The sequence below is a fragment of the Tympanuchus pallidicinctus genome, unplaced genomic scaffold (genome assembly GCF_026119805.1).
Source record: "Tympanuchus pallidicinctus isolate F22 unplaced genomic scaffold, pur_lepc_1.0 scaffold3, whole genome shotgun sequence".
Lineage (NCBI taxonomy): Eukaryota > Metazoa > Chordata > Aves > Galliformes > Phasianidae > Tympanuchus > Tympanuchus pallidicinctus.
The window spans coordinates 57,863,633-57,891,629 of record NW_026294747.1 but is presented as its reverse complement, the minus strand read 5'-3'; the positions used below and the strand labels follow the sequence as shown (position 1 = coordinate 57,891,629).

The window sequence follows — 27,997 nt, the reverse complement described above, 5'->3', positions numbered from 1 at the left end:
CGCCTTCCCAGCTCCGCTCCTTTCCCATCTCCCTTTCCTTGCTTCTTTGCTTCTTTCTTTTTTCCCAGCTCCTTTTCCTTCCGCTCTTTTTCTTTTTGCTTCTCTCCTTTCGCAGCTCTTTTCCATTTCCAGCTCCTTTATCTCTCCTGTCTGCTTTTCTTTCCCTTCCCAACTCCTTTCCTTTCCCTGCTCCCTTTCTTTCCTGGCACATCCATCATTTTTTTCAGGAGTTCCTGCAATGTTATTGGAAGCTGGTTGCACCCAAAATCTGGGAGTCATTTTGTGCTTGAATATCCACCTTTGGGATTTGATGGCTATATCACATTATGGAAAGGAAAAGGCACGCAGCTCCCCGGAATGTGGGAGGGCTGTCCCAGAGCTGGACCTGACTGTGGGCTGTGCAGAGCGTGCAGCCCTGCTTGTAGCTGCCTGTCCGTGGTTCCCAACACCACTGGAATATGAGTTGCACTCCCTTTGTCTCAGGCAGGAAAGAGAAGCCATGGACCTTTCACTTTTCTTTAAGGAAAGGAATCTCTCCCATACGCTGCTGAGATGCCTGTAGGGGAAGGAGAACGTGGGTTGGGAATGAAGCTGTTGTCTGTGAGATGTGACACTTAATTCTCCCTCCCGGGCTCCATTCTCTGATCCAACAAAGTATTAGTTGCCTTAGGAGCAGGAGTTCGCTGGTGGTAATGGCACAGAACAGACTGAAGTCAGTTCTGTGATGTGTTCCTTCTGCCAGCCAAAGGTGGCAAGCCAAGGTAGGTTGTCTCTTGACAGCCTTGCTTGGTGATGTGATTTCATGGTCAGCTCCTGATGTGCTGAATCACGGGATTCGTGGAGCACATGCTGACGGGAGCGGAGCTGTGGGTGTTATCAGGCTTCGTTCATCAAGCTGTTCCTATGTGGGGCAGCTGCTTGGCTGCAGGTGGGTCTCATGAAACAAGTCACTGTATGAATGCATCCACATCACAGGTAACGTCTTGAACAGTGCTTCAGTGCAGTACGAGCACCTCCTTCACTTGTGAGGATTGGGAATTTCTGCATGGTTGGGCAAGTTGAATTACTACAATTTAATTGTGGCACCTCAGATGGCTCCCAGCTGGTCAGTGCTCTGGAGATGGGCTGACTTCTGGGCTCAGTGTGCAGAGGCTCCTCCTCAGCCTGCAGAAGTGATTCTGATGCTTTGTAACAGAAAACTATTCCAACCCTTGTTCTGGCATCGTTTGGAGGGTAAGTGGCTGCTCCAAGAGAGAGGCTAGCAGGAATTTCAGATCCTCCTTCGAAGATCTGCTCTTTGTTTATTTCATTTGGTTTTATTTTGTGATGTGCCTGGTAATTTTGTACAAGAGTGCTGAAGATGTGCCATGGTCTGCGTCTGGTGCTGTTAGGACTGTTAGCATAGGACTATTCCTAGAGCTGAACAAAGCTGATTTTTATTTTTTTTTTTTTGCTTATTTTTTCCTGCAACTTACTGATGTTGTGTGTAGCTGCTGGATCTTGGTGGTTTTGTTAGTGCTGCATTCCTGATGTTTTCCTGAGGGTTATTTCTCTGTATATACAAGAAGAACAAATATTCAGCCTTGCAGATTGAGGATACAATGCATTCTGTTATGTGCAAAGAGATGCCATTTACTGAACTACAGATCAGTATAGAAATACCATTTCTTTTTTATAACCTCTCAAGTAACAGAGGAAAAATATTCTCAGTGAAATTACTTGAAAAGTACAAACTGTAGGCCTTTTTTATAAGTGAAATACGCTGTAATAGAAGATTGTGCCAGCAGTGTGCACTTGCAGTCTGGAAGGCCAGCTGCACTCTGGGCTGCACCGACAGAGGGGCTGTCCTCCTCTGCTCTGCCTTTGTGAGGCCATGCCTGCAGTGCTGCATCCAGACCTGGGACCAGCACAGAGAGATGTGGGGCTGCTGGAGTGGGTCCAGAGGGTGCTCAGAGCACCTCTCCTATGGAGAAACGCTGAGAGCTGGGGGTGTTCAGCCTGGAGAGGAGAAGGCTCTCAGGAGACCCCATGGCAGCTTTCCAATATTAAAAGGGAGACTAAAGGAGAGAAGTCAACTTTTTACATGGGCAGACAGCGGTAGGACAAAGGGGAAAGGTTTTACACTAAAGGAAGGGAGATTGAGAGTAGATGTCAGTGGAGGTTTTCACTGAGAGGATGGTGAGGAGCTGTGGATGCCGTCCCTGGAGATGTTCAAGGCCTGGTTGGATGGGCCCTGGGCAATGTGATCTGGTCCTGGACCTGGTGGCTGGCAACGCTGCACACGGCCGTGGGGTTGGAGCTTGATGATCCTTGAGGTCCCTTCCAACCCAAGCTGTTCTGTGATTTTATGAATTAGCATCAATGTGACAAAGAAACTTTGAGAGGAATAAAGATGGTTTGTCTGTTGATTGGTACTGGTTTTAGAGAATCAGAAGATCATCTTAAAAGCACCGTTCCCTTCTGTGTCCCTGTTTCTGTATTTCTGCTTCAAGGGAGATAGGAATCTGTCAGCACAAAGCTTACATGTAACAGCACTCTTCTGGCTTACAGTTAGAGTCTACTGGTTGTTTGTCACAGCTCTGAGATACACGGAGAGTAACTCAAACTGAGCACCAGCTCCTGTGCCTTCCTCAGCCATCTTCTGTTGCAGCTCCACACCTTTTTATGTTAATAATTGTCCTCCTCTTCGTTGACGTGCTGTATTTATGATCTGAGAGGTTTCCCCAGACATGCCAATGAGCTGTTTGTTCTCCTGTGTACAGGGAGTGCAGGGCTCTCTGCAGCTGGTGAGCAGTGTGTGAGCTGCTCCATCCCTCTGTGTCTCCCCCCACGGGGCTCTGTGCTGCTGGTGTCCCTGGGCTCTTCCACTTGAAGCTGAGTTACAGTTTGCACAGGTGGTGCAAATGGTGCACAGTTCCTGCTGGAACTTTTAGGGGATGTTAGGGTTACCCCTCCCAAGGCATCACACTTTGTTAAACACAGCCCTTTTTATTTCCTAAAACAAAGCAATGAATGCTCCAGATCTCAGCAGCGGGGAATGTGGTCACTGAGGACAAGGAGAAGGCTGAGGTCCTCAATGCCTTCTTTACATCTGCCTTAAACAGCCAGACCAGTTATCCTCTGGGCTTTTTATGCCCTGATCTGGAAGTCTGGTACACTGCACAGAATTTGCCCCCAGCGATTCCGTGGCGACAGTCAGAGAGCTCCTCCTCCATCTGGACTGTCACAAGTCCATGGGACCGGATGGGCTGCACCCCATGGCGGGGCTGATTGCCGAGCCCCTCTCAGCCATCTATCAGTGCTCCTGGTTAACTGGTGAAGTCCCAGAGGATTGGAGGCTTGCTGATGTGACTCCCATCTTCAAGAAGGGCTGTAAGGAGGATCCGAGGAGCTATAGGCCTGTCAGCCTGACCTTGGTACCAGGGAAGGTTATGGAGCAAATCATCTTGGATGAGATTGCACGGCATGTACGCAGTATCCAGGGGATCAGGCCCAGCCAGCAGGGTTCGTGAAAGGCAGGTTGTGCTTGACTAACCTCATCTCCTTCTATGACTGGGTGACCAGTCTGGTAGATGAGGGAAGGGCTGCTGATGTCTTCCTAGACTTCAGCACAGCCTTTGGCATGATCTCTCACGGGCTGCTTCTGGGGAAACTGGCTGCCTGTGACCTGGACAGGTCTGCCCTTCTTTGGGTAAGGAACTGGCTGAGGGCCGTGCCCAGCGGGTCGCGGTGAATGGAGTGAAGTCCAGCTGTGACCCGTTTCAAGTGGTGTCCCCCAGGGGTCGGTACTGGGGCCCATCTTATTTAATATCTTTATTGATGACCTAGATGAGGGCATTGAGTGTATCCTCAGCAAGTTTGCAGGTGACACCAAGCTGGGAGGTGGTGTGGATCTGCCTGAGGGCAGGGAGGCCCTGCAGAGGGATCTGGATCAGCTGGATGGCTGGGCTGAGGTGAATGGGATGAGGTTCAACAAGGCCAGGTGTTGGGTCCTGCACTTTGGGCACAACAACCCCATGCAGCGCTATGGGCTTGGGGATGAGTGGCTGGATGAGTGTGGAGAAGAGGAGCTGGGGGTGTTGGTTGATGCTCGGCTGAACATGAGCCCACAGTGTGCCCAGGTGGCCAAGAGGGCCAACGGCATCCTGGCCTGCATTAGAAATGGTGTGGCCAGCAGGAGCAGGGAGGTGAGCATCCCCTGCACTCAGCTCTGGTGAGGCCGCACTTCGAGTGCTGTGTTCAGTTTTGAGCCCCTCACTGCAGGAAAGACCTTGAGGCCCTGGAGTGTCTGCAGAGAAGGGCAACGAAATGGGGAGGGGTCTGGAGCACAGGGCTGATGAGGAGCGGCTGAGGGAGCTGGGATTGTTCAGCGTGGAGAAGAGGAGCTCAGGGGAGACCTGACTGCACTCTGCAACCTCCTGAAGGGAGGCTGTGGTGGAGAGGGGTTTGGCCTCTTCTCCCGGGCAACGAGCAGGACAAGGGGTAATGGCTGCAAGTTGTATCAGAGGAGGTTTAGATTAGACATGATGAAGAACTTTTTCTCTCAGAGAGTGGTCAGGCACTGCAATGGCTGCCCAGGGAGGTGGTGGAGTCACAGTCCCTGGCAGTGTTCAAGAGGCGTCTGGACGACGTGCTGCGTGATGTGGTTTAGTGCTGGTGGTGGCAGTGGTGATGAGGAGACGGTTGGACTGGATGATCTTTTAGGTCATTTCCATTGATTCTATGTGATTCTAGGTGATCTTATATGATATTGGAAGACCCCTGTTGCCTTCACGCCTTCCTACAAAATCACTCCACCAGCACGGTACAACCAGAACCCTTCCCTGTAGACCTGTGGCAAATACGCTGCTCAACCAGCTTTCCAGCTGAGAACTGTGGGGTCCAGATGTGGGAAAAGCCTCCTCTTTCCTTCTTTTCTTAATTCACTCTGTTGAAAAGTTGGTACTTCAGAGTTGAGAGTTGAGCAGTGCAATGTTTGTGTGGGGCACAGCAAACCCAGAGGGGTGTTGTGAAGCTGCCTGGCCCCGTGTCCCATTAGGCCATGTGCAGATGTAGGACACGGTGGTGTTCCCACACAGGAAAGCTGTGATGGTAGCTCTCCATAACACCTTGCAGCCTTGTATCCTTGCATATAGGTTCTGTGTTTGGCACGGCTGGAGCTGGGAAGGTTCTTGTTCTGCCAAAACCTTTGTGTTCCTGGCAGTTTTAGTGCAGCGTGGGTAACTTCACCGGCTGCCTTGTATATACTGGTAGTAAATCTGTCAGCTTTTTTAATTGCATTTAGCAAGCTAGAAGAAGTCATTAGTCTTAGCAAGAAATTCATCTAAATGAGTGTAATGTAACATGTCAGTGTTTTGGAAAGGTTCAGGAGGCCTAATCCAGAAGTATTATCTTTTCAATTAAAAGTAAAGGTAGGGAGACCAGATAAAAGCAATCACTCTGAGTAGTGCTTGTTTCTGTATCTCTTCTAAGTAGGTTATGTTTACTGTTCTGTTAGTTTTGAAGCTCCAGGTGCCTGGATCCTGCTGTCTTTTGTAATAGTCCTCCTTGGTTTGTTTTGCAGAAGATGATTAAATTGGACACTGAGCAAACTGTGCCAATATGATTTTCTTGCATGTTATAAACCAGGTCAAGAGAAGAAACATAAAAATACAAGTAATGGGAAATTAAAAAACAAAAAAGTTATGCAACAAGCGTAGGAAATAACAAACCAGTGCAGAGACATTATACTCATGTGGGCTTTAATTTTTAATTAAAGCATTAATTTCTTTTCTAAATAAATATTTTTGTGTTGAGAGACTGACCCCATTTCCACTAGTTGTGACCAAAGCTTGATCCTAAGCATCTCCAGTGTTCTCATCACTTAACTGCTTGGGTTCTGATGGGAGCAAGAAGTGCTGTGCCAGTGGTATCCCACTAAAAAAAGGAGCAGTTCAGGTTTCTGGGTGGCTTTCTGTGTGTGTACGTATACATATGCGTGTATATGTATATATATTCTACATTCTGTCTTTCTGATGGAAGGGGACCTTGGTGTACTGATGGACAGGCAGCTGAATATGAGCCAGTGGCATCCTGGCTTGTGTCAGGAATGCTGTGGTGAGCAGGACTGGGGAACTCCTGCCCTGTACTCAGCACTGGTGAGGCCTCACCTCGAGTTCTGGGTTCAGTTTTGGGCACCTCAGTACAGAAAGGACATGGAGGTGCTGGAGCAGGTGCAAAGAAGGGCAACAAGGCTGTGAAGGGCTGGGAGAATGTGGCCTATGGGGAGAGACTGAAGGAACTGGGGCTGTTTGGGCTGGGGAAAAGGAGGCTGAGGGGAGACCTGACTGCTGTCTTCCAATATCTGAAAGGTGATTGCAGCAGAGCGGGGCTGGTCTCTCCTCAATGGTGAACAGGATGAGGGGAAATAGCCTCAAGTTGCAGCAGGGGAGGTTTAGGTTGGATATCAGGAAACACTTCTATGAAGAAAGGGCTGTGAAGCACTGCCATGGGCTGCCCAGGGAGGTGGTTGAGTCACCATCCCTGGATGTGCTTACAAACTGTTGGGATGTGGTGCTCAGGGCCGTGATGTAGGGGTGGGCTGTTAGAGTTGGGGTAGGATGGTTGGGCTGTGGTTGGACTCGATGATCCTTAAGGTCTTTTCCAACCTGAGCAATTCTATGATTCTGTGCTGTTCCTGTCCAAAGGCCCACGGCAGCCTGAGGTGCGCCGGTGTTTGGAATTTAGGCTGTGTTTCTATTATTTCTCAGCAGCCTTTATCTGTTGTAATCCGCTTAGCTGCCGACTGCAGAGAGTTGTTTTTGAAAGAGCTGTGGGCCCACAGCCAGCAGCATGGAAATTCCCCAGCGCGTTGTTTTCTCAGTTTAGCTTCTGCTTTCACAATTTTTCCTTTGCCCTATCACCGTTCTCTGTGTGCTTTTTGTTTCTTTGGGTGATTAATACCGCTGGAGTTGTGGTGGCAATCATTGCCTCTCCCCTTTCTCGGGATTTACCTCTTCGTGCCATGCAGGCACTGTACACAGAGCAAGAAGCTGAGGCAGCACCAAACTATGAAAACAACCAAAGCGGCAGAGAGCAGTTAAAGTAAATGCTGCTGCTTGACGGTGTGTGAATAGTGCAGATATTAATAATATTTGTGCAACTTGATGGGCTCTGAAAACCCAGCACAGCGTGAAACGCACGCGGAGGATGAATGGAGCGTTGTTACTTAGCGTTCAAACATGCATCACAGTTTTAAAATGGCTTTGGTTTTCATCTTAGGGTATTTCATCTTCAGAAACTGCAGACATACTTAAGTCAGCACTGTGTGTAGAATGAAAGAATGTCGCCGTTGGTTCAGTCAGACTCGATTTTCAGCAGGCTGGGAGAAGCAGCACAGGGGATAGGGGCTGTTAGGCTGCAGCTCTGCACTGTGGTTGGGCTGAGCTGGGGCAGGCTGCAGCAGAGCAGGGAAGCACCGCATGCAGGTCAGGGGCTGCCTGCTGCCACACAGGTCAGGGTGCCTTTGGCACGCGTATCGTTGTGCTGTAGGACACCGAGGTGCTTTGGGTTCTGCTCGCCAAGTGGGCTGGTGGATTGTAAGTCATTCTGTAGAGCAAATCTGATTACTCCAATTATTACAGTTAGCGCTCCTGCAAAGCTAAGTCTATATAAATAAATACATAAATAAGTCCTGACCACATAAGGCTGAGAAACAAAGAGGAAAAACAAGATTACGGTGAATTAGTGCAGGTCAGCTCCCTCGTTTCACCAATGTGGAAAGCAGGTACATGTGATGTGTAAAAATAAATTGCTGGCTGAGGGAAGCAGTGCAGCCTGTGTTCTGGGCCCGGCTGCCTTCTGCTCATCCCTTGCTGCTCACCTCTGCTCCCACCCCTGTCACACACACCTCCAACCTGGGCTGGTCGTCTGCTGGTGCTGGTTTGAGCATCGTGGAGAAGGTTGGGGTTGGCAGCACATGGAGGAGCTGCCGTGGGGGCCACAGATCCGTAGGGAACCGCATTGTGGTAAAAGACTGTGGTGGTTGTGTCTGGTACACTAACAAGTTACTTTGAAACCACCTGGTTATGAACAATTCAACATTTCAAGTAAAGTAAATGAGTGATTTGCATCCTGCTGTACCAGAGATGTAAAAATCAAACTACTGCAGGAGGCTGAACATCTTTAACCTTCACATGTCTGTTTGCAGGTGCTAGAAACATTTGCTGGACGCCTGATCAAAATGGGGGTTTTAGCAAGGCGGGACATCCCCAGCCTCACCAAGTACCAGATAATTCTAGCGAGAGATCAGTACAGAAAAAACCCTTCTCCTCAAAACGTGGTAAGCGCCGTCATTTATTTCGTGTTATTAAACACAGAAGTTAATCGTTTTAGTTAAACATTTACTACATTAAAGCAGTAAATAAAAAGCAACACTTTGGAGTTTATGAGGTTTTTTGGTGTATTTAGATTTCCAATGTAACATTCTGGTTTTAGCTTTGGAATAAAACAGGCCTACTTGTTCCATCGTTCCTGATTCTACTGTGGGAGAGTTAAAAAGAGAAGAAGCATTTTTCCCAACTGGGATTGTTTTGAGAAATTGCTCTGTAGTTCATGATGAGCAAAGTTGCACTTCCCCTCAAAATGCCATGACTGCACCTCTTGTCTGTCAGTTGTCATGGGGTGCCCAACTCCTGTAACCTGCCTGCCAGAGGTCTGGGCAGGCAGACACTTGCTATGCATCGCTTTGTTCTTTGGCCCTATTGCTCAGACGCTCATCTCGTATTTGTTGTAAGAATGGCAGTACGCTTCCTGCTGTTTATCATCTCATTTAATGGTGAGCTGGTTTTATTTTCACAGGGGATGCAGCAAGGCATAATTGAAGGAGATTTTGCGCTCTGTATCAGTTTATATCATGGTTATGAGCTGCTGCAGCAAATGGGAGTGCGATCGTTATTCATTTACCTTTGTGGAATTATGGATGGATCAAAAGGTGAGCTGTCTTCAGAAGCATCCTTCCTTTTTTTCCCGCTGTTCCTCAATTAATTTACCTCATCTGTCTCGCTAGCTTTATACAAATCAATTAATATAACGAGTGGGTTGCAAGCCTAATTGGTGTTTGTTTTTCCTTTGACCCCCTAGGAATTGCATTAACTCAGTGTTACAGATGGGGTATATTTGGGAAAGCACGTTATGTACAGCAGTAATTTTGACAAAAAATAAGGCACAAAAAAACAAACTAAGAGGCAGTAATACCTCAGGACAGACAGAGATAAAGTGCTAAACTATTTAAACCAAAATTGCTCAGTAAAGCAATTCTCCCAGTATGGAGCTCCCCCTGTAGCAGAAGTTCTTAAAGCGTATGCATGATTCAAGCACCTTTGCCAGAAGATTATAAATGTGGGTACATCACACTAGAATTTCTATCTCAGCTGTGCAGGATCTCACATAGGGAGATATGAAGCTGCAGCTGGTTTGGTTCTGACATCTCTGCTGAATTTCCACTTGGCAGTGTCAAACTGCAGTATGTGTCAGGGAGGGGATGGTTTCAGCAGTGCAGAATGCCCTGGGATGAAGCTCTGTGGTCTCTTGCTTCGTTCTCGTTTGCGTGTGTGTCATCTGGCCACGTAACTTGGGATAGCTTAGCCAGCACTTTGCCCAAAGCACTGCTTAATTAAAACGGCACTGCTTTGTCCTGTGTGTGACCCGAAGGTGTGCAGTGCCTGTCACATACCACAGAGTGTCTGCAGAATGTCTGCTCATGGTGTGTGTGTGCTAATATATTGTCTTGTGAATTTTATGCTTCTGACCTTTTTACAGTTGATTTCAGGTTGTTCTCTGATGGCACAGAGCTCCTGTTGGTGCTGGGGAGCACTTCATGTGCTTCCTCGATTCTCAGACCCCTTAAATTCACGTCTGCTGTTAAAAGGTGACGGAGGGAAAATACTTTTAGTAACTGGTTTTTCTGTTCTGCATTTGGTACAGTTGGTTTCTGATTTGAATAGAACAAAATTCTTTTCTGCACTGTCAGAAAGTCATCCCAGAGACTTGTTGGTTTGTTACTTTGAGCTTTTAGACGAGGTTTCTTTCTTGTCAGTTGGTTAAAAAAAAACCCACAGCATTTCTGGACAGCTTTCTTCCTGCTGAATGGTTGAGGTAGGAGCTTTCAGTTTACCCAGGGACCCCAGGCTTCTGTTCCTACAAATAGTTTTCATCCTTCAGATCTCCAGTGGCATTTTCCCTGAGAAAATACCAACTCTAAACAACGTTTGCTGTATTTCCTAAGCCAACTTATGGCACTTAGCTCTTGAAAGGAGTTCACTGCTTTTGAGAAGTTTATCTTTTGGGCTGCAAAAGTGAGATTTGCTCTGGAGTCTGAATGCTGAGGTGTTTTAACTTCTTTTGCACAGGATTAACTCGTACAAAGAATGAACTTGGTCGCAATGAGGACTTCATGAGGCTGTACCAGCAGCTGGCAGACATGTTTTCAGACATGTGTCAGACTTCAGCAAATGGAAATCTTCACAGGAGTAGAGCAGGTTGGTGTTTCCCCTTTAGGGACAGGATATTTACTTTCTGTTTAATGGAAACACTGAGTATTTCTGCACAGTTTGTGGATGCAGGAAGCTGTGCATTTTGATACACCTGGCTATATAGTTCTTTATTTGAGATCAGTTTCTCCAGACTCTTTGTGGTGTTTCCCATCTCTCGGTGGGTTTAGCTACCTTCCCATGAGTTCTATGCATTTGAAGTTTTTAATTTGATTTCAAATGAAAGGTTGAAATATTATGCTTTGGCTGCATACCTTTCACACTTTGACTATGACATGATAACAGCATGCTTTAAAAAACTGGATTTAACAAACACACTTCAGTAAGTAGTTCACTGCAGTTTTTGTTTAGGTGAATGCAGTGAGGGCAGGCACCAGGAATCTGTATGCCTGACTTGGGGGTTGGAGCTTGATGATCCTTGAGGTCCCTTCCAACCCAAACCATTCTATGACTCTGTGATACTGGAGAACTGTAGCAGGAGAAAAGGAGAAAAGCAGGAGAACTTCACTGAATCTTTATAGTTGTGGCAGCTTCATTTATATCTCTAATTGCTTTCTGTCTTTTTTTTCAGTGTCTGAAAATAAAAAGGAATTTATTTACAGTCATCCAAAATTAAAGAAATTGGAGGAAATAGTAATAGGGCACTTCAAGTCCTGGAAGATGGGATGTTCTGGTAAGTGCTGACAGCTCAAAGAAAAAGGAGTGAACAGTTGAAGCTGTTGACAAAAATGAACAGAAGAGCCCTCTGATTTCATTTGTTCAGGTGTTTCTTGTAGGCAGGCTGTTCTGGTGGGTACTGTGCTAAGGAAATTAATTGGCTACAGGGTTGTGCTCTAGATTGTGTTTCACTGCAGATTACCTGGTCTGTTGATGGATATTCATAAGAAATTTGATGAGCTCTAATAGAGCATTGAAATGCAGTTGAAGTTTTTGAAGGGAGGTAGCTTTGACCTCGTCACACTAGGAAAGATGCTGTTGTTGTCTCGCTGCTGAGACTTCTGCTCTGAAAGTATCCCTATGTGATTTAAAATAAAGTGTTAAAAAGAGAAGTGTCCAGGAGGCACATTCTGTCTCTGTGTAGCATTAAGATATGCTTTTGGTTAAAGGCACCTTGCTAAGAAACCTAATACAGGTGCAGGTCTTTCTGCCTTTGCTTTGAAGCAGAGCTTGTCTTTGCCACAGAGCTGGGAGATACAAGTGATTGTGATGGAAGAACATTCAGAAGCAACAGAGTAAGAGAGCAAGGGAAGGTTTTGAACCTTTCTGCTGTCATGGGGTTCCTGTGCTGTAGAGGCAGGTGTGGCTTGGCTCTTGTGGCTCTTGTGGCTCTGTAAGTCACAGAAAGCTGTTACACATCCCTGCACTGCACCGTGCTCTGTGCTGGACTGCTGCTGTGCTGCTGTTCACTGCTATGCCCAGCTGACTTTGTTTTGCTCTGGACTCTGCAGTGACGTCCCGAAGTCATGCTGTACTCTCCTCAGAAGAAGGCATCTTTCATGTTATTTCAAGATACTTGCCACCAAACTTGAGCCTTTCAAAGCAGCATTAATAACATTACCTCAGACATCAGCCATTCTCACTAGAGTTGGTGCAAATTCTCCAAGATTTGAATGCTGCTTTGATTCCAGAGAGGAATTGTTGGAGCAGTTCTATCTGGGAGCATTTTCTGGGAATTTAAGGTTAGCCTAAGGAGGCTGAAGGGCTCATCATTAACTGTTTGCTTTTTTTTAATTAATTTAACTGTTGGCTTTTTTTTAGTTATTTTAAAAAGAATTTTGTTGAAATAAAATGTATTTGAAAAATCAAAATGCCATATAGGTGAAGTGTATCTTGTAATTGTTGACTCAGATGAGAGCTGTGAGTGTGTAACTTGTGGGATGTCCTCTGTTTTTGGGGAGATCATTGCTTTTGTATCACTTACAGAAGTACTTTTCTGCCTTTCTTTAATTAAACAGATCAAACCACTTCTGGAAGCACATCTGTGGACACCAGGGTGATGATCTTCTCATCATTTCGGGATAGTGTGCAAGAAATTGCAGAAATGCTGTCCCGGTTCAGCCCAGTTGTTAGAGTGATGACTTTTGTTGGGCACGCCACAGGAAAGAGCACAAAGGGCTTCACCCAAAAGGAGCAGCTGGAGGTAAGCAGCCGAAACTTGAAGTTGGAAGCATTTATAAGGAATATTAAATGTATAAATGAAGATATTATTATTAATATGGGTTGCGTGGTGATGACTGAGATTTCAGATGTCATTGGTAGATTCCTAGGTGGCTCAGTTGCTTTCAGATTATCCCAAACTACACTCACTAAACAGAATGTAAATGGCTGTTTACAAGGTGTACAGTGACAGGACAAGGGGAATGGTTTTAAAGTGAGACAGGGGAGGTTTGGGTTGGATATGAGGAGGAAGTTTTTCAGCCAGAGCGTGGTGAGGCACTGGCACAGGTTGCCCAAGGAGGCTGTGGATCCCCATCCCTGCAGGCATTCAAGGCCAGGCTGGATGTGGCTCTGGGCAGCCTGGGCTGCTGGTTGGCGACCTGCACACAGCAGGGCTTGGAGCTGGATGAGCACTGTGCTCCTGTGCAACCCAGGCCATTGTAGGATTCTGTGATCAAACATAAATACTTGCTTTGGGGATTTTTTTTCCTCACAGATAGGAAAATAAGATGTATCTTTAAGTTTTGATGTGGCAAAGTTTTAAAAAAATAATAATTGAAAGGCTTGGAAGATCAATGTTAGAAAGATGCCATGGTTAGAGTCAGAATACAGTGTTCTTTTTGGTTTAGAATTGAAGGGCTGCACTGATAGTATTAGTGTGTGGTATTTGATCACCATGGAGGAATCAACGCATTCGGGAAGACTGACTGAGTTTTGTAGGTGTAAAATATAAATTTATTTCTTTATCAAAATCTGGCTGAACCTGGAAGCGTGCATGAGGGGCCTCCAGGCTGACCTGTGAAATCCATTCCTTTCTTCAGGTGGTCAGACGCTTTCGCGAGGGTGGCTATAACACCCTGGTGTCTACGTGCGTGGGAGAGGAAGGTCTGGACATTGGGGAAGTCGATCTCATCATCTGCTTTGATGCCCAGAAGAGCCCGATCCGGCTGGTGCAGCGCATGGGGCGCACGGGGCGGCAGCGGCAGGGCCGGGTCGTCGTCATCCTCGCCGAGGGGCGCGAGGAGCGGGTGAGCGTGAGCTGCATCCTCACTGGGAGACATGGGGGGCTTGGATGGGAACGGGGCGCTTGTGTTAGGAGTTGGGCCGCGTGGGAGTGCTCTCAGCAGCGTCCTGTTTGACCGTGCTGGAAGGTATCGTGGCCTATGGCGTCAGAAAATGCGTGTGCTTGCTCAGTGCTGAGGGCTTTGACTTTCAGGTTGGATGTTAGAAAAAATTTCTTCTCTGTGAGAGCGGTGCTGCAGTGGCACAGCTGGGGTGGGGTCACCGTCCCTGGAGGTGTCCCAGAGCCGTGGGGATGTGGCACTGAGGGACGTGGGCAGTGGGATGGTGGGTGGGCTGGGGTTGGGCTTGGGGATCTCGGAGCTGTTCCCCAGCATTCATGATTGTGTGATTGGAAGCCTTTGTTGTTAAAAGCGCTTAGTTTGTCCGTGATGAACTGAGATGCAGAAAGCACAGGGTTTTTTGCCAAGGTTAGGGGACAGACTGAGGAAAAGATGAGAATGCAGTGCTGAGGGCTGGGGCTGGAAGTGCCTCGCTCTGAGCTGCTGACGCACCGCGCTCTCAGAGCAGTGCTTAGTGGCAGCAGCTTGCGTATGAGGTCTGAAGAGATCAGCTTAAGTGGAAATCTACTTTTGCTAAATTCCTGAATCTCAGCACTCAGCTCTGAGTACAGTTAATCTTCTCTGAGTGCCGGCTGCCCCTTGGGAAACAAATGTACCTGGGAGAGCTAAGCTGAGAGCTGGGAACTGATCTTCAGCTGTACCAGCAGCCTGACCAGGGTCAGCCCACAGCTGCACGACCACGGGCTTGGGACCCGAGATGACACAGCAGTGCTTAGGTGGGAGGAAGCCTGGCAATCCCTGGGGCAGCTCTCTTTGGTTCGATTGGTCACAGTGTGAAATGAAGCTGCACTTTCACGTTTTCACCTTGCAGCATCATCTTGAATGCCAGGCATTTGTAGGCTTTATCGCTGTTCTGGCTGAAAATGGATTTTGTTCTTTGTTGTTTGGTTTCATTTACTCGCTTGGCTGGTTCTCAGGTAGGCTGGCTTTCATGAAGGGGAAGTTTGAGATCTGTGTAAGCTAATTGCAAAGCCCAAGTTTCAGAGTCTTACTAATGTTTGATCTGTTCCTATCAACAATGTGCCTCTGATTTAAATTTGTAGGTAGCTGGAATTTAATTGGTCAAAAGGGTCCTGTCTGAGAGAGGGAGAAAGGAGGAAGCGTATTTGAAGGGAAGAGAGTTTAAAATGGAGGTGAATGGTATTTGTAAAGAGATGTTTTCTTATGCTGCTCATGAAGACTGAAGGTTCCACTCTCTGATGGGATATTGATATGATCCCTTAAATTCCTTGACGTTTCCCTTAAGCAGTTGTATTTCTACAGAGTTCTCCTGTGTTATTCAAAAATCTTGCTGAAATTTTGTTCCATAAAACAACTTTTTTAACCTATGCTGGGATCCCAGCATTTAACAGAATGCCTGTGGGCAGCTTAATGAAGCTCACCATAGCACCTTCCAGCTTTATTCACGGAGCATCTCCTTGTGTCCATCCTTCTGAGTCCTGGTTTCCAACTGGAGCTGTCACAAGAACGTTGCTGCTGCCCTGCCTCCAGCAGTGCTCAGAGCAGTGTTTTAGGGCAAGAGATGTGCTGTGGGAACTGCATTCATGCCTTACTTTCTCCATTCTCGTCTTGGTTTCTCTGTTGTGCAATGAAAGGAAGTCTAATTAAAAGGTCTTGAAGCACATATGATATTAACTAATGACTTTATACCTTAATTTGCTTGACCTCCTTTCATTCTGATGTAATCCAGTTTACATCATCCCTGTATCTATTGTAGATGGCAGATTCCTCCAGGCAAGAGCTGTATTTCTTGCAAGCGTTGTGCCTACTTCTGGCCATCTGACAGAATGTAAAAAGCTGCATGTTGTGTTTGTGTTTTGTCTTATTTGTAGTCAGGAGTTTTAAGGCATGCCTGCAACTTAGAGAACAGTCACTGTTCTTTGGTGCCTCTTAGATTCTTACTCTGCTTTGCACGTCTTGCGTGGGTACAAAGAGATGATAGTTCAAATTCAATTTGACTGATGTGTGTTATTGTGGAAGCTTTTGAAAAAGAAGAAATTAAAAGGACTCTCAAGCTATTTCTGATGTAACCATGATCAGATTGTCTGTGGAGCTGCACTGCTTTATGTTTTCTTCAAATCCTGTTGCTCTGCTGTGGTTCCCATGGTGTGGATGCATGCTGCCAGCCCTGAACTTGCGGGTCAAGAACTTGAACACAGCATTTTGTTGACCTAACTGACCATTGGGATTTGTTTTATCTGCATTTGAGGGGGGAAAAAGCCGGTGATAGAAATGCATTATAGCACGTTCCAAAACACGGGGAGCTCCGTGATCACACCAGGGAGAACTGCTGTGAGAGTGGCAGAGCGCTGGACAGGCTGCCCAGAGGGGTTGTGGAGCATTCTCTGGAGATATTCCAGACCCGACTGGATGCCCATGTGTGCAACGTGCTCTGACAGGAGGTTGAGCTGGGTGATCTCCAGAGGCCCCTCCAACCCCTGCTATTCTGTGGAACACCTCACAGACGCTCAGGTGTTCTTTTGCTTTTGATCAAGCCCTGTGCGTTTCAGCAACGTATGACTTTTTCCTTTCTCTTACAGACTTACAATCAAAGCCAGTCCAACAAAAGAAACATCCAGAAAGCTATTTCAGGAAACAAAATGCTTCATTTTTACCAGCACAGCCCACGGATGATTCCAGAAGGCATAAATCCAGAGCTGCACCGAATGTTTATTACTGCTGAAAAATACGAACCAAGCGATTCAAGAAAGCTTTCCAGAGGGAGACCTAGTTCTCTCCACCATAAATCTGCTCTCTTCTCCTGTGTCACTGGTAAGAGGATTATGGTGTTTTCTGTAAGCACTCTGCAAGCTGCTATATCATGTTGTTATCTTACAGCATATCAAAAGTGCCTGCTCACATCGGTTTGGGTCTAGAGCAGAAGTGCCCTTCTAACAGCTGTCACCTTGCAGCTGTGTTATTCTGCTTCGATGCTGCCTTCTTTTTCTTTAATATCCTCACATCACAGTCCTGCCTTTAAATGTCTGTCCTTCATATCAGATCTTTGTTTCATCCTTCTCCATAAAGCTTCCCATAGAGTCAATGACTGAGGGTCAGAAACTTGAGCTACAAGTAGCAGAAGCAAACGTTAATGTCTGCTGAAGGCTTCTGATGCACCTGTGTCAGCTGGCATGCTGGTCACCAAGTGTTTGGTGATAAATCTGTACTGGATTTGGGCTGGAGCTGTGACGTCTAGGCTTGATGCTTCTATTAATACAGGAAAGAGATCTTTTATACTGCTGGAAATTACAGTGAAACAGAAGTGCTTGAAAACTGGAGAATGTTAAGGGACGAAAGGGAGAAAGCAAGAACAGGATGCTTGGACCCCCCGAGTCCCTTCCAACTTCAACCATTCTGTAATTTCTTTTGTGATTTATAATTGCAAAAACTTGTGGAAGAAAATGAGTTTTAAAGAGAAATGGCTCCTTAGATGGTTCACTGCCATGGCACTGGAATAAGATTACAAGATAGATGAAGCAGCTAATTGTTACAAATACTTGGAAATCATTCACAATCTCTTTTATTAGGTGCTTTCAGTACCTTAAGGACCAACAGCAAATGCCCTGAAGGAAGAAGCTTCTGAAAGACTTGAGAAACTTTATCTTTCAGTATCCAAGTAGTTACACTTAAAGTGTATTTGTGGATTTTAAGCACTTCTGAACGCAGAATTTCTTATTATCACGAAGCCTGAACTTCTTGATGTGGGGAAGATATGGGGAAGCAAGCTACAAGATCGTGCAGAAATTATCAGTTTCCTCTTTGGCTGCGAAACAGTTTCCCATTTCAGCATCCTTCATGGGAGAAATGTGAAGGAGAAGGATCAGTATCAGTACATCAGTCTGCACATACCATCCTCAGCCTTACCTCTCTGTGAGTCTGCCTTGCTGCAGGCACAGCCATGATGCTCCTCCTGATCACTTTTTTCCATTTGTAAGGTGTGCTTATCTGGGCTTTGCACACAACCCAGGCAGCACCCAGTAAGGAGAAGCAAGGGTGGTATAAAAAGAGCAGAACAAAATGTGGAATTAATCACTGTAGAAAATCTGTACGTCTGTCCTAGAAAATAGAACCAAGAGGCACAAGGTGCACAGAGCAGATAATTGGCTGAACGTGTTTCCTGCTGAGGGAATAGCACTCAGCAGGCTGCAATAATTACCAGGTTCCTTTTGTGCAAAGTAGGTTAGCAGCAGCCACAGCTGAAATACATCGTGTAGGTGGTGATCTGTCCCTGGCTGAAGATGGATGGGATTGACTGCCTGTCTTGCAAACAAGTGCTACAAGAGTGTAAATTACTGATACTTTCTTCATACTGAGCACCAGCTTTGTGTTCCAGTTCCCTTCGTTACTGTATGAAGCAGTGCCTGCTGCCAGTGCAAATGATATTCAAGGCAAATCTCAAAAAGGAGAGCAAGCTCTTTAATTTTTTGCATTTTCTCCTTCTTATCCAAGTGTTCCCTTCTACGTTGGGAAGTTGAAGGTGGAGGCTGTAATGAACACTGCGTATGTCCTCATTTATCCTTCCTTGCTTTTCACTTGTTCCTGGGGTTCATTTGGTGTTTGGCTACCTTCAGTCTGCTTCACGTTCCTTCCCTGTTCGACAGCAGCTACACTTCATAGGAAAAGAAGGCTTTGAATGCCAACTTCAGCTCCTGCTTTCCTCCCTCAGCCTGAGGTGTCCAAGTGTTTGGATCAGACGACTGGGGCATTTCTCCATGCTGTATGGAATTGTTGTTTCTGGAAAAGGGAAGAGTTGAGCAGCCTGTAAGTCAGGCATTAATCTGTGCTCTCTGCAAGCCAAGGGGATTCCCTTCCATTCTCCTCTCTCACGGAGACCTGTTGTGTGTTTTGCCATGCACTGAGTACGTTGTATTGCCCAAAAAGTTTGTTCTGCTCAGGAACAGAGATGTAATAGCTCAGTTACTGGGCACAGAGCTTTGCAAAGTAGCTGTTACTGAATGCTGCAAGCTATTGGAGGCCTTCCTGCCTATGTGACCTTGGACAGTAGGATCCCTGTGCATTACTTGGGCAGATGGTATCACAGGATCCTCTTGCTTTGTCAGAACGAGTCGTCCTCTGGATCTGTAACAGGAAAACTGAAGTCATCTGTTGTTCTCATTGTTTCCTTTAATGTGTCTGGATGACATGTTCATCACCTGAACTCTTACAGAAGGTTCTGGTACGCTCTTTGGATAACCATCTTCAAGAGCAGCCAGAGCTATCTCAAACCAGATCTGTTTGCCTGAGAAGGTTTTGCTGATGCCTGCTATTTCCCATCTAGCAATTTGCTGTTTGGAAGTGCCTCCTTGATTCCTTGGCAGGCAGCTCTCTTACTTCTTGGATGTGAAGACATGTCTGAAGCAGGGCAGTGGAACTCCCTTTGGACTGGCTGTTAGGCTTCAAATGGGTCTCCTCTTCCTGGCCTTTCCTTTATTCCTTGCCCAGGCAACAATGTCCAGAGCTCCACACTGATTCAAGGCTGAAGTACTGTCTTGGTGTGTGGCTGTGGATAGTTACTGCTCAAGCAAAGCTAAAACTTAGCTGTTCTTATAAATAACAGAAGGCTGTGAGGTAGACTTTTCTGATGTTTCTTGATTTTCGTTTCCTACAGGTCTCTGTTCCTCCCTGAACTGGGTCCCTGAACTGTATGGTAGTTACAAATGAGTCTAACATCTCCTAAGCTTGGGTCAAAAATATTCTAGTAGCAGTAATAATCTTCTGGGTTTTTTTGTTTGGTTGGTTTTTTAACCATAGTCTTAATAATGTCATTGTTGGTTAGATCTTTTCCAGCTGTGAAAGACTCAAGAGGAATTGAGGCTTGTACTCAGAATTTTAGGGGACCTGGTATTGAGTCTCACGTGCTTCCATGGAGATGTGTTCTTTGGCAGTGGTACTGTGAGAGGACTGGGAGGCTGATTCCTCTTGCACAGTGTTAGCTCAGCACAGGGTGCTGCCTGCCTCTTCTTCCCAAATCCAATCTCAGGGCGGTTGTCAAATCAACTGCATTTTTCTCCAAGCTTCAAGCAGTCACATTAACTGCTCTTAACAGCAGTGTTTCCTATGTTCCTTTGCTGTTTGCACTGAGGGCTGCTGGGGTTCAAGCGTTTTTATTGCATACAGCTGCCAAAGTGTGGAGTGCTTGCATTGAGGCTTGCTGTCAGACTGCTGCAGTAACTTGGTTTCCTTCTCTGAGCCAAGCAGCACCAGGGCCTTGTCTTCAGTCAGCTGCAACACAAGCACCTACCTGGCTTTCATCTGGCATTGATGCTCACAGATGCCCCATGCTTCCCACTTGGTGTTATGAGCATCTACACAGCTAACAAGCCTTCTGCTTCCTTTGTTTCTTCCTGGGAAATTTTCATAACACTTTTGTTTCTGTCCTCTTGCTCATCCACATGTCCCAGATGGCTGAAAATAGAAAACAGATCTAGTCAAGAAATGACTAAGAAATATTTTTGGCATAACAAAATAATGTTGCTTTCCAGTATTCCAAGAGTAACTTAAACAAACAAGGTATAACACTTCTCAAGCTTATTTGCAGTTTGTCCTTGCAATTACATTTACAAATCACTGAGAATTACATTTACAAATTCAAGCCAAATGCTTTCCCTGTTTGCTGTATTGTCTTCAAGGCCAGCTGGTGTTTGAATGAGTGTCCCTCTACTTGTGTCTGCCAATGTTTCTTTATAGGAGGCCTTTCCCAAAACAATCCATAGATAGGACCATAATTATAACATGTACAGACATCTGGTTAGATGTTTTGTTTCTGACAGCAGATTGTCTGTGTTTGATTTTACTTGTGGCAAAAAGGAGCAGCAAAAAGGAGGTATTTTCTTCTGGCTGGTACTACACAAAGTTTTTTCTTTATCTTTCTATGTGTCGCTTTTCTTACAGAACATAATATTTTCCCCTTGTTTTTTTCCCCCCTTCCAGATCGAAAGGAAATGCACTGTGGTGAGAATTGGTCTCTGTCACCTGAGGAATTTGAAATATGGGACAGACTGTACAGACTTAAAGAAGATGATGGAGTGAAGCAGCCAATACTGCCTGACACTCGGTTTGAAACCTTAGAAAACCTGGACGAGACATCAGTGAGTTTAACCTCAATGTAATGCTTGTTTGGCATTGGCCCTAATGGAAACACTGAGTAACAGAGTTACCCATGAGTTTGAAGGATGCCTGTCTTAAAAAGGCAATTTTGAGCATTTCCCTTAGGTTTTTGAAGGTAAGGATTTAGGAATTAGATGTTTGAAATAAGTCCATTAAAAACAGGGGAAAAAGCCCCACGTGGTATGCAGTAAGTTGTCTTCTGCTTCTGAGACGTTCTAGCAGGATGCTGTATTCATGATGGCGTTGTATCACAGTTTCTCCTTCCCTTGTTTATATAACAGTGCGACTGGTGGAAAACTCAAGTTGTACAAGCACTTCATTCAGGGGAGAAAACAGGAATTATTTTGTCATTTCACTGCTTAAAGCAACCTGTACTTCATCAGCAGCTCTGGCAACATAAAGCCTGTGATTTTTTTCTTTCCCACCAGACTTCAGCATTTGTGACAATATTCTTTCCTGCGCTCAGAGTAGTTATTGTCCTTGACAGAGAAGTAGGCACTGGATTTGCTAAACAATCTCTTGACTAAAATCTCCTTGCCAATCTTAAACTGCAGAAGCCTGAAGAGGAGGCAGTGCATCAGCTGTCCTTGTCTGAGTGGAGTATTTGGCAGAACCGCCCTTTTCCTACAAGTGTGGTTGACCACTCCGACCGCTGCCACCATTTTATCAGCGTTATGGAAATGATAGAAGTGATGAGACAAGAACAGGTAAGGTGTTTGCATTTGAAAACACATGAGTGTGCAGTGCACAGTTAGAATGCTTAAATAATGAGCTCTCATTCTGTGTAGTCAGTGTGCAAAGTCACTGCAAGCAGTGCTAGTACTATTCCAGGATGTAATGGGAATTGCAGATAGGTTTGTACCATCACAGAATCACAGAACAGTTAAAGCTAGAGGTCCCTCTGCTCCTTCTCTGCCCCAGCAGTGTTGCCCAGTGCTATGCATGGCTTTTGGACATCTCCAAAGAGAAACCTGCTGTGCCAGTGTGCTGGCTCCTGCACAGCACTGAAATACTTCCTGATATTCAGAAGAAACATATTGTGCTCCACGTTGAGCCCATTGCCTCTTTTCCTGGCACTGGGCACCACTGACAAGAGCCTGGTTCCATCCTCCCTGCACGTATCTATGGGCATTGAGGAGATCCCCTGAGCCTCCTCTGCTTCAAGCTGAAATAAATCCTGTATGTGCATTAAAGGCATCTCTTAAAAATGATTTCCACGTTTAAGACAGGTGTGTTTTGAGGCTTTTTGTTTTCTGTTAAAGCTCTAATTAAAAATCTAATCACTCCTAAGAATTAAAGGAGAAGATGAGGGTACACAGCAAACGTGATGAAAACCATTTGGGACATGACAGTTTCATTTGCTAACTTTTCTGTACAGCTTATATTCCTGTATATAATGAAAGGCACAGACGTACACAGCAATGCTTGTAGATCAGTTGAGAGTACCTGAAGTCTTCAGTTGTTCATCGTGTTTTTTTCTTCCAGTTCTCCTCATATTGCTTTTTACTGTGTTGAAGTTTTCTAGGTCATCAGAATCTGTTGCTAAGCTGCTGGAGTTTACTGAATAACTAGTCTAATCAAGGAAGAGAATGGAGACATTGTAGTTGTACTCTTTGCTAGGAAAGTAAATTAATGGCAAGTTGTAAATAGATTTTTAGAGCTAAGATAAGCTTCTCCATCACAGAACAATGGCATTCTTAATTTCTTTCTAGGCTCTGTGCTCCTAAGATTGGGTTAAGAACACACTGTCAGAGAGAGAGAACTTCAGGGGGCAGCTCAGGCACACAGAGAGCTGAAGGAAGTTCAGAGATGAGAGAATCAGTGGTGAAAAGATTTAGAATCGTTTGTCTGAGACTTCACTCCCCACTACCAAATCAGGCATTTTGAAGCACTTGTGTTCTAAATTCCTTCAGTGAAAATGCATTGGTGCCAGAACACTTTTAGGTTCGTAGTTGTGGAACATGCTGTGCTCACTTCTGGCACCTTTAAAATAATGTGTACAGCAGTGTCATTAGTTACCAAGTGCATCCTCAGTCTTCTCCCACAACTCTCCCAAAGGAGAAGCTGTAAGCAAAGGGCAGTGCCAAAATTGCTCTCGCAGAGCTTTTGTAGAGATGTGTCTGCCTGCTGTCCCTTGCTGGAATGTGACAGCACAGCTCAGCTGTCTCTGCTGTGGAGTGAACAGAGGGTGACCCTTCACAAGCACTGACAGCCAGTTTTCAGACATAAGTTAGTGGTTTGTTGTATCTACACCAAATTGTCAAGGTTCAAGGACATCACAGCTACAGAAAACAAAAAATGCAATATGTTTTAATTATTTTGTCTTCACTGGCAGAGGTTTCTTGCACAAAAGCTTTATTAATTTTCTCTTAATTTTCTTAAGTCAGCTTTGACACCTCTGAAAGACAGTACCAGTCAATTCAGGACAGCATGATTTGTCACCACCATTTTCTGATAGGGAGTGCTTGTTTGTAGGAGAAAATGTTCGTTTAAAAATGTAAATGGTGCAAAATAAAATAAGTTTAGATTTGTAGGTGGTGCTTTATATTTTTGCATGCCTATCAAGGCACCTTTATAACAGTGAGTATATATACAGATATGGATGGATGGGTGGATGGATGGATAGATAGATAGATAGATAGATAGATAGATAGATAGATAGATAGATAGATAGATAGATAGATCGATCCTAGGCATGTTCCTATCTCTGGTTCTGTGCAGCTATGAGTAGCCATGCTGGGCAAACTGCAGCCCCATGTGCCTTTCTGCCTCTGTGCTGCTTAACTGTGAGGTTTAAAGTCATGCCTTTCTGCTAGATTTGATTCACTCCTTGTTTGGAGTCCTGTTCCATTTCACATGCATGCCCTGTGATGCATGGTGCTTGCTGAAGGCACAGGGATGGGGCTGCACTCAGTGCCTGCTGTGTAGTGTGCTGTGCCAGGGCAGTGCATCTGCAGCTGTATGTGCTCAGTGTAAGCACACAGGTGGGTTACTCTGAATTCCAGCTCTGTGTTTGCTAGATAGCTTTGACCTAAGCATTCTTGGTTAAGGTTGTTTCTGCAGCAGATGGTGATTTTCACACCTTACTTTAGGATGTGTGTTTTGGAATGGCAGGAAACGTTTTTATGAAGTGGTGGGGCTGGATAAAGGGATGCTCCTCCTGGCACCCGAGTGACCATCTTCCTTAAGTGGCAAAGCAATGATGGGACAGAATATCACTCAGAGGTGCTGGCAGAGGCTGCATGGAAAAGCTGTGGATTCCCATTCCTGGAGGTGTTCAAGGTCAGGTTGGGTGGGGCCCTGAGCAGAACATATCTGGCTTTAGATAGTTTATAATGACTTTGGCTGGTTTTTTATTTCTGATATCCTCTTATATAGAGGGAGTTTTTATGGCTCATACAAGAGCAGGTAACTCAGTCACAGACTTTCAGCCAGGTTCTGGGTCCTGCTTAGGCTACAAGCTGTTCCTATAATAGAACATCTCTAAAAACGTATGAAATTCTTCTCTGTAAGCCTGTGTTTTTTCTCTACCAAAAACAGGGTGTTTGCAGAATATTGATGCTTCAAATCAAATTAAGGCATTTTGTTGAGGCAGTGGCACAGGCTGCCCAGGGAGGTGGTGGGGTCACCTGGAGGTGTTGAAGAGGATGTGGCACTGAGGGCCATGGGCAGTGGGCACGGTGTGATGGGTTGGTGCTTGGTCTGGGTGATCTTAGAATCATCAAGGTTGGAAAAGACCTCTATGATTCTATGTTAGAGCAGGCTCTGGGGAGTTAACCTTGAGCAGAAGCTAAGCCTGTAAGAAAATCTGCCTAAAACGTTGGTCTGGTATGGCATTGAGTGGGTGGAAGCAGTAATGTTTTAGCAGAGCTTCAGGAGCTTTTGCAGGCTCTGCAGTTACATGCAGCCATGTTCATACCATAAATATTCCATAGCCAAATATATCACTGCTAATCTGTCTGACGTTGACTTGCAGTTCTTAGTAGCTGAGGGATAACGCCGAGCACAAGTCAGAGCTATTTCCTTAAATAACACGAGAGAGAGCTTCAAACCACTGTTCTATAGATTATGTTCTTACTTAGGAATGAAATATAAAGCCAGGCAAACCACTATTTCCCCCCAGATAACCAAATGATCTGCAAGCTTCTAATGAAGGTAATTATTTCACGGGAAGGATCTCGTTCAGAGATCAACCACAACTTCATAGGAGCCACTCAGGGGTATGCAGGTGTTCTCTCTGTAACACAACACAGCTCAGACTGTATCAGCTCTGATATGGTTCTCTGTTCCTTGTACTCACTAAGTTAATGTTTCCAAGAAACCTCCAATGCAGTTGTGTTTTACATAACCTTTAAAAAGATTCAAAGGCCTACATGTTTTCAAATGAAAGAAGTGAAAATGAGTGAAATAATTACAGTTGTATTGCAGTCATGTGCTTTTAATAGTTTGGTGGAAAAGTAGGCACATCGGAGTGGAGATCAAGAAAGGTTTCCCAAATAAGAGCCCTGCAACACTGCCATCCCTCCACTAAAGCCTTTAATGCCTGCAGCAACAAGGCAGATGGGCCTGGATTTGTACTGGACAACAAGCAGGGATTGTCCTGCAGCATGGGAACAAATCGAGTTGTCCCTCTGCAAAATAAGAGCTTTTCAGCATGTTTGAAAATTAAACTGTATACCTTTGGAAACGAGGTCAGGGCAAAGTAATCAATTTTACTGAGATGTTATTTGCCCGAGTTGCTGAGGATAGAACAGGAATTTGCTGTGCAGAGGCAGGCAGTTGTTAATGACTCCTGAACAGTCTTAATGTAGCCAAATGCAGGAGTACCACTGTATCCATTTCCCGCTCAGGGCTGAACTTGGAACTTTCAGTCAGAGCAAAGGTTCTCTTTAGAAAAACCAAAGTCTCCCATCAGAAGGATTCTTTCTTTCTGCCTCAGTACTCTGTGGTGCCAAACACCTTGAGAGATGGCATTTAGGGGATGAGGTCAGAACTGCCACTGAAACCCTCTGTCTGTTCCCATCTGTGCTGTGTTGCCTTGAAGGACAGCACCTCTCTGGGTGGTGCAGCAGGGAGCTGTGGTCAGCAGCTCTGTGTCCGTGCAGAGATGGAGATGAGTGGTGTCCATATGGGACCAGGGGGCCCCCTAAACATAAGGATGTTTAACAAGTGCAGGGTGTTGCATCTGGACAATCCCAGCTACGTGTATGGAGTGGGAGATGGATGGAGCTGTGGGTGCCCCATCCCTGGAGTGCCTGAGGCCGTGGATGGGCTCTGAGCAGCCTCAGCTGGGGGTGTGAGAGCCCTTCCAACTGTGATTCGTGGGGTGAAGTTCCTGACAAAGAGAAAAGTGCTTCAGGGGTAGCCTAAAGTTCCAAAGAACGTGAAGATGCTCTCCTAGAGTTTTAAATCAGATGTATTTTGAGGGTATTTCCAAATGACCTTTTCCCAGGAGATACTGGATCAAGGTTAGAAATGGTTCAAATAAGGGCCGTGAAGTAGACAGCATTTTAGGCCCTCGTTGGCAGTCGTGTGTTTCTGGTTGAAACACTGCTCTAAGATGTGCCAAACTTCCTTCCCAGCCCAAAGAATGAATTTAAGGCAGTGAATGGTATTTGTTTACCGTGTTCATGGCAGATACACTGAGCTATTTGTGGAACTGCTGGTTTTAACTGTGGGCAGCTGTAACAGCCTGGGCTCCAAATCTGGCTTAGATTGCAATGACCAGCTAAAGCAAATACTTTCTCTTGGGGTTCCCAACAAGGCGCTGTGCAGAAGCATCCCTGCTCAAGAAAAGCAGAGCTTCAGAGTGTGATGGGGAAGGAGGTTTGCTTTGTCCTCAGGCAGTGAGGCTGCCAGGCAGAACCTGCAAGACCAAAAATCTCAGCTCTCCAATTAAAATAGTTTACTTGTGCCATATCGATTCTTCTGATCTTACTGCCAGATGATTTTGAGTTCAAACTATAATTAAGACCTTGTTTAGATGGTTCCAACCTTTAATTGCAGGTGCTTTGTGTTTAATGCTCCTATGGGGTTTTATGCTCACAGCAAGAACAGGAAAGTGATTAGGCAAAAGATTTTGGGGTATCAGCCATGTGAAAGGGGCAATGGATCAGGCACTTGTGTGGCACCTGGAAGGATGGAGGTGATGCTCCTGCTGTGCTCAGTGGTGACTCCTTGTTCCTGTACAGTGCTGCATGAAAGTTTCCTTGGCCAGATTCAGGCATATTGGCCAGAAGCACTTTCTTCCACCTAGATTAAATGTTCTCAGTTTTCTGGAAATCATAGAGTAACATCCTATCATAGTGAAACCATAAGAATATAAAAGACATGATATAGGATTGCCAGCCTTAAATCTGCAGGCAAGAGAAGCTTTGTGTGCATTCTGTGTCATGAAATCCATAACACCACTGTATGCCTTTGCCTGCTGTTTCCCAGTTTTTACTGTTAATGTTTGCACTCCTGCTGTCCCTCCCTTCTGTCAGTGTAGTGCTGGAGATCTCGGTCTGTAGGTTCTGGCTGCTGCTCACTTGTGCTCTTTTGTTCTGTTGTATTATTTGATTGGATTCTGGGAGGGAACACTGTGCACTGAAATTTTGCATTTAGATCTATGCATTTAAGAAGTAGTTGCATGCTGTGTTTCACCAGCTAAAAATATGTAGGTAAATAATTGGTTGGTCGTTCCTTGAGCTGTTACAGAAGGCTGATGTGGCAAAGCACTTCTCTACTAAGTTCCAAGGGTAAGTGGCAGTCCTGTGGTGCCTCTTGCAGGAGCTCTTACACACCAAATGTCACTGAAGATGCTATTTATATTTTGAGGGGTATGGAAGTGCAGGAAGGACTTTGCTCTCTGTATTTCCATAGGAATTAAATAATGCTGTTCAAGCCGTCGTGGAATCATAGAATCACAGATTGGTTAAGGTTGGAGAACAGCACTGTGATCACCGTGTCCAAGCATTAACCTGCCACCAGCGTGCCTCTGAGCCATGGCTCCCTGTGTGCTCCTACCCTGCCTAGCACGGGGACATCCCAGGCTGAGAAAGTCAAAGGGCAAATGTCAGC

At 45.5% G+C, this 27,997-nt stretch overlaps 1 protein-coding gene across 2 annotated transcripts in view; it reads left to right on the top strand.

Moving 5' to 3' along the window:
* The window catches only part of FANCM (FA complementation group M), a 57,931-nt gene that overhangs the window by 15,119 nt on the left and 14,815 nt on the right, over window positions 1-27,997 (top strand). For both annotated transcript variants that reach the window (XR_008209692.1, XM_052696509.1), the window contains exons 5-13: window positions 8,189-8,320; window positions 8,839-8,971; window positions 10,389-10,517; window positions 11,101-11,202; window positions 12,485-12,669; window positions 13,508-13,714; window positions 16,369-16,600; window positions 20,759-20,916; window positions 21,490-21,642. Coding sequence is in view for 1 of the 2 variants with exons in the window: in XM_052696509.1 (XP_052552469.1) it covers window positions 8,189-8,320; window positions 8,839-8,971; window positions 10,389-10,517; window positions 11,101-11,202; window positions 12,485-12,669; window positions 13,508-13,714; window positions 16,369-16,600; window positions 20,759-20,916; window positions 21,490-21,642 (1,431 nt within the window). In the remaining variant the exon portion in view is untranslated. The remainder of the gene's footprint in view (window positions 1-8,188; window positions 8,321-8,838; window positions 8,972-10,388; window positions 10,518-11,100; window positions 11,203-12,484; window positions 12,670-13,507; window positions 13,715-16,368; window positions 16,601-20,758; window positions 20,917-21,489; window positions 21,643-27,997) is intronic.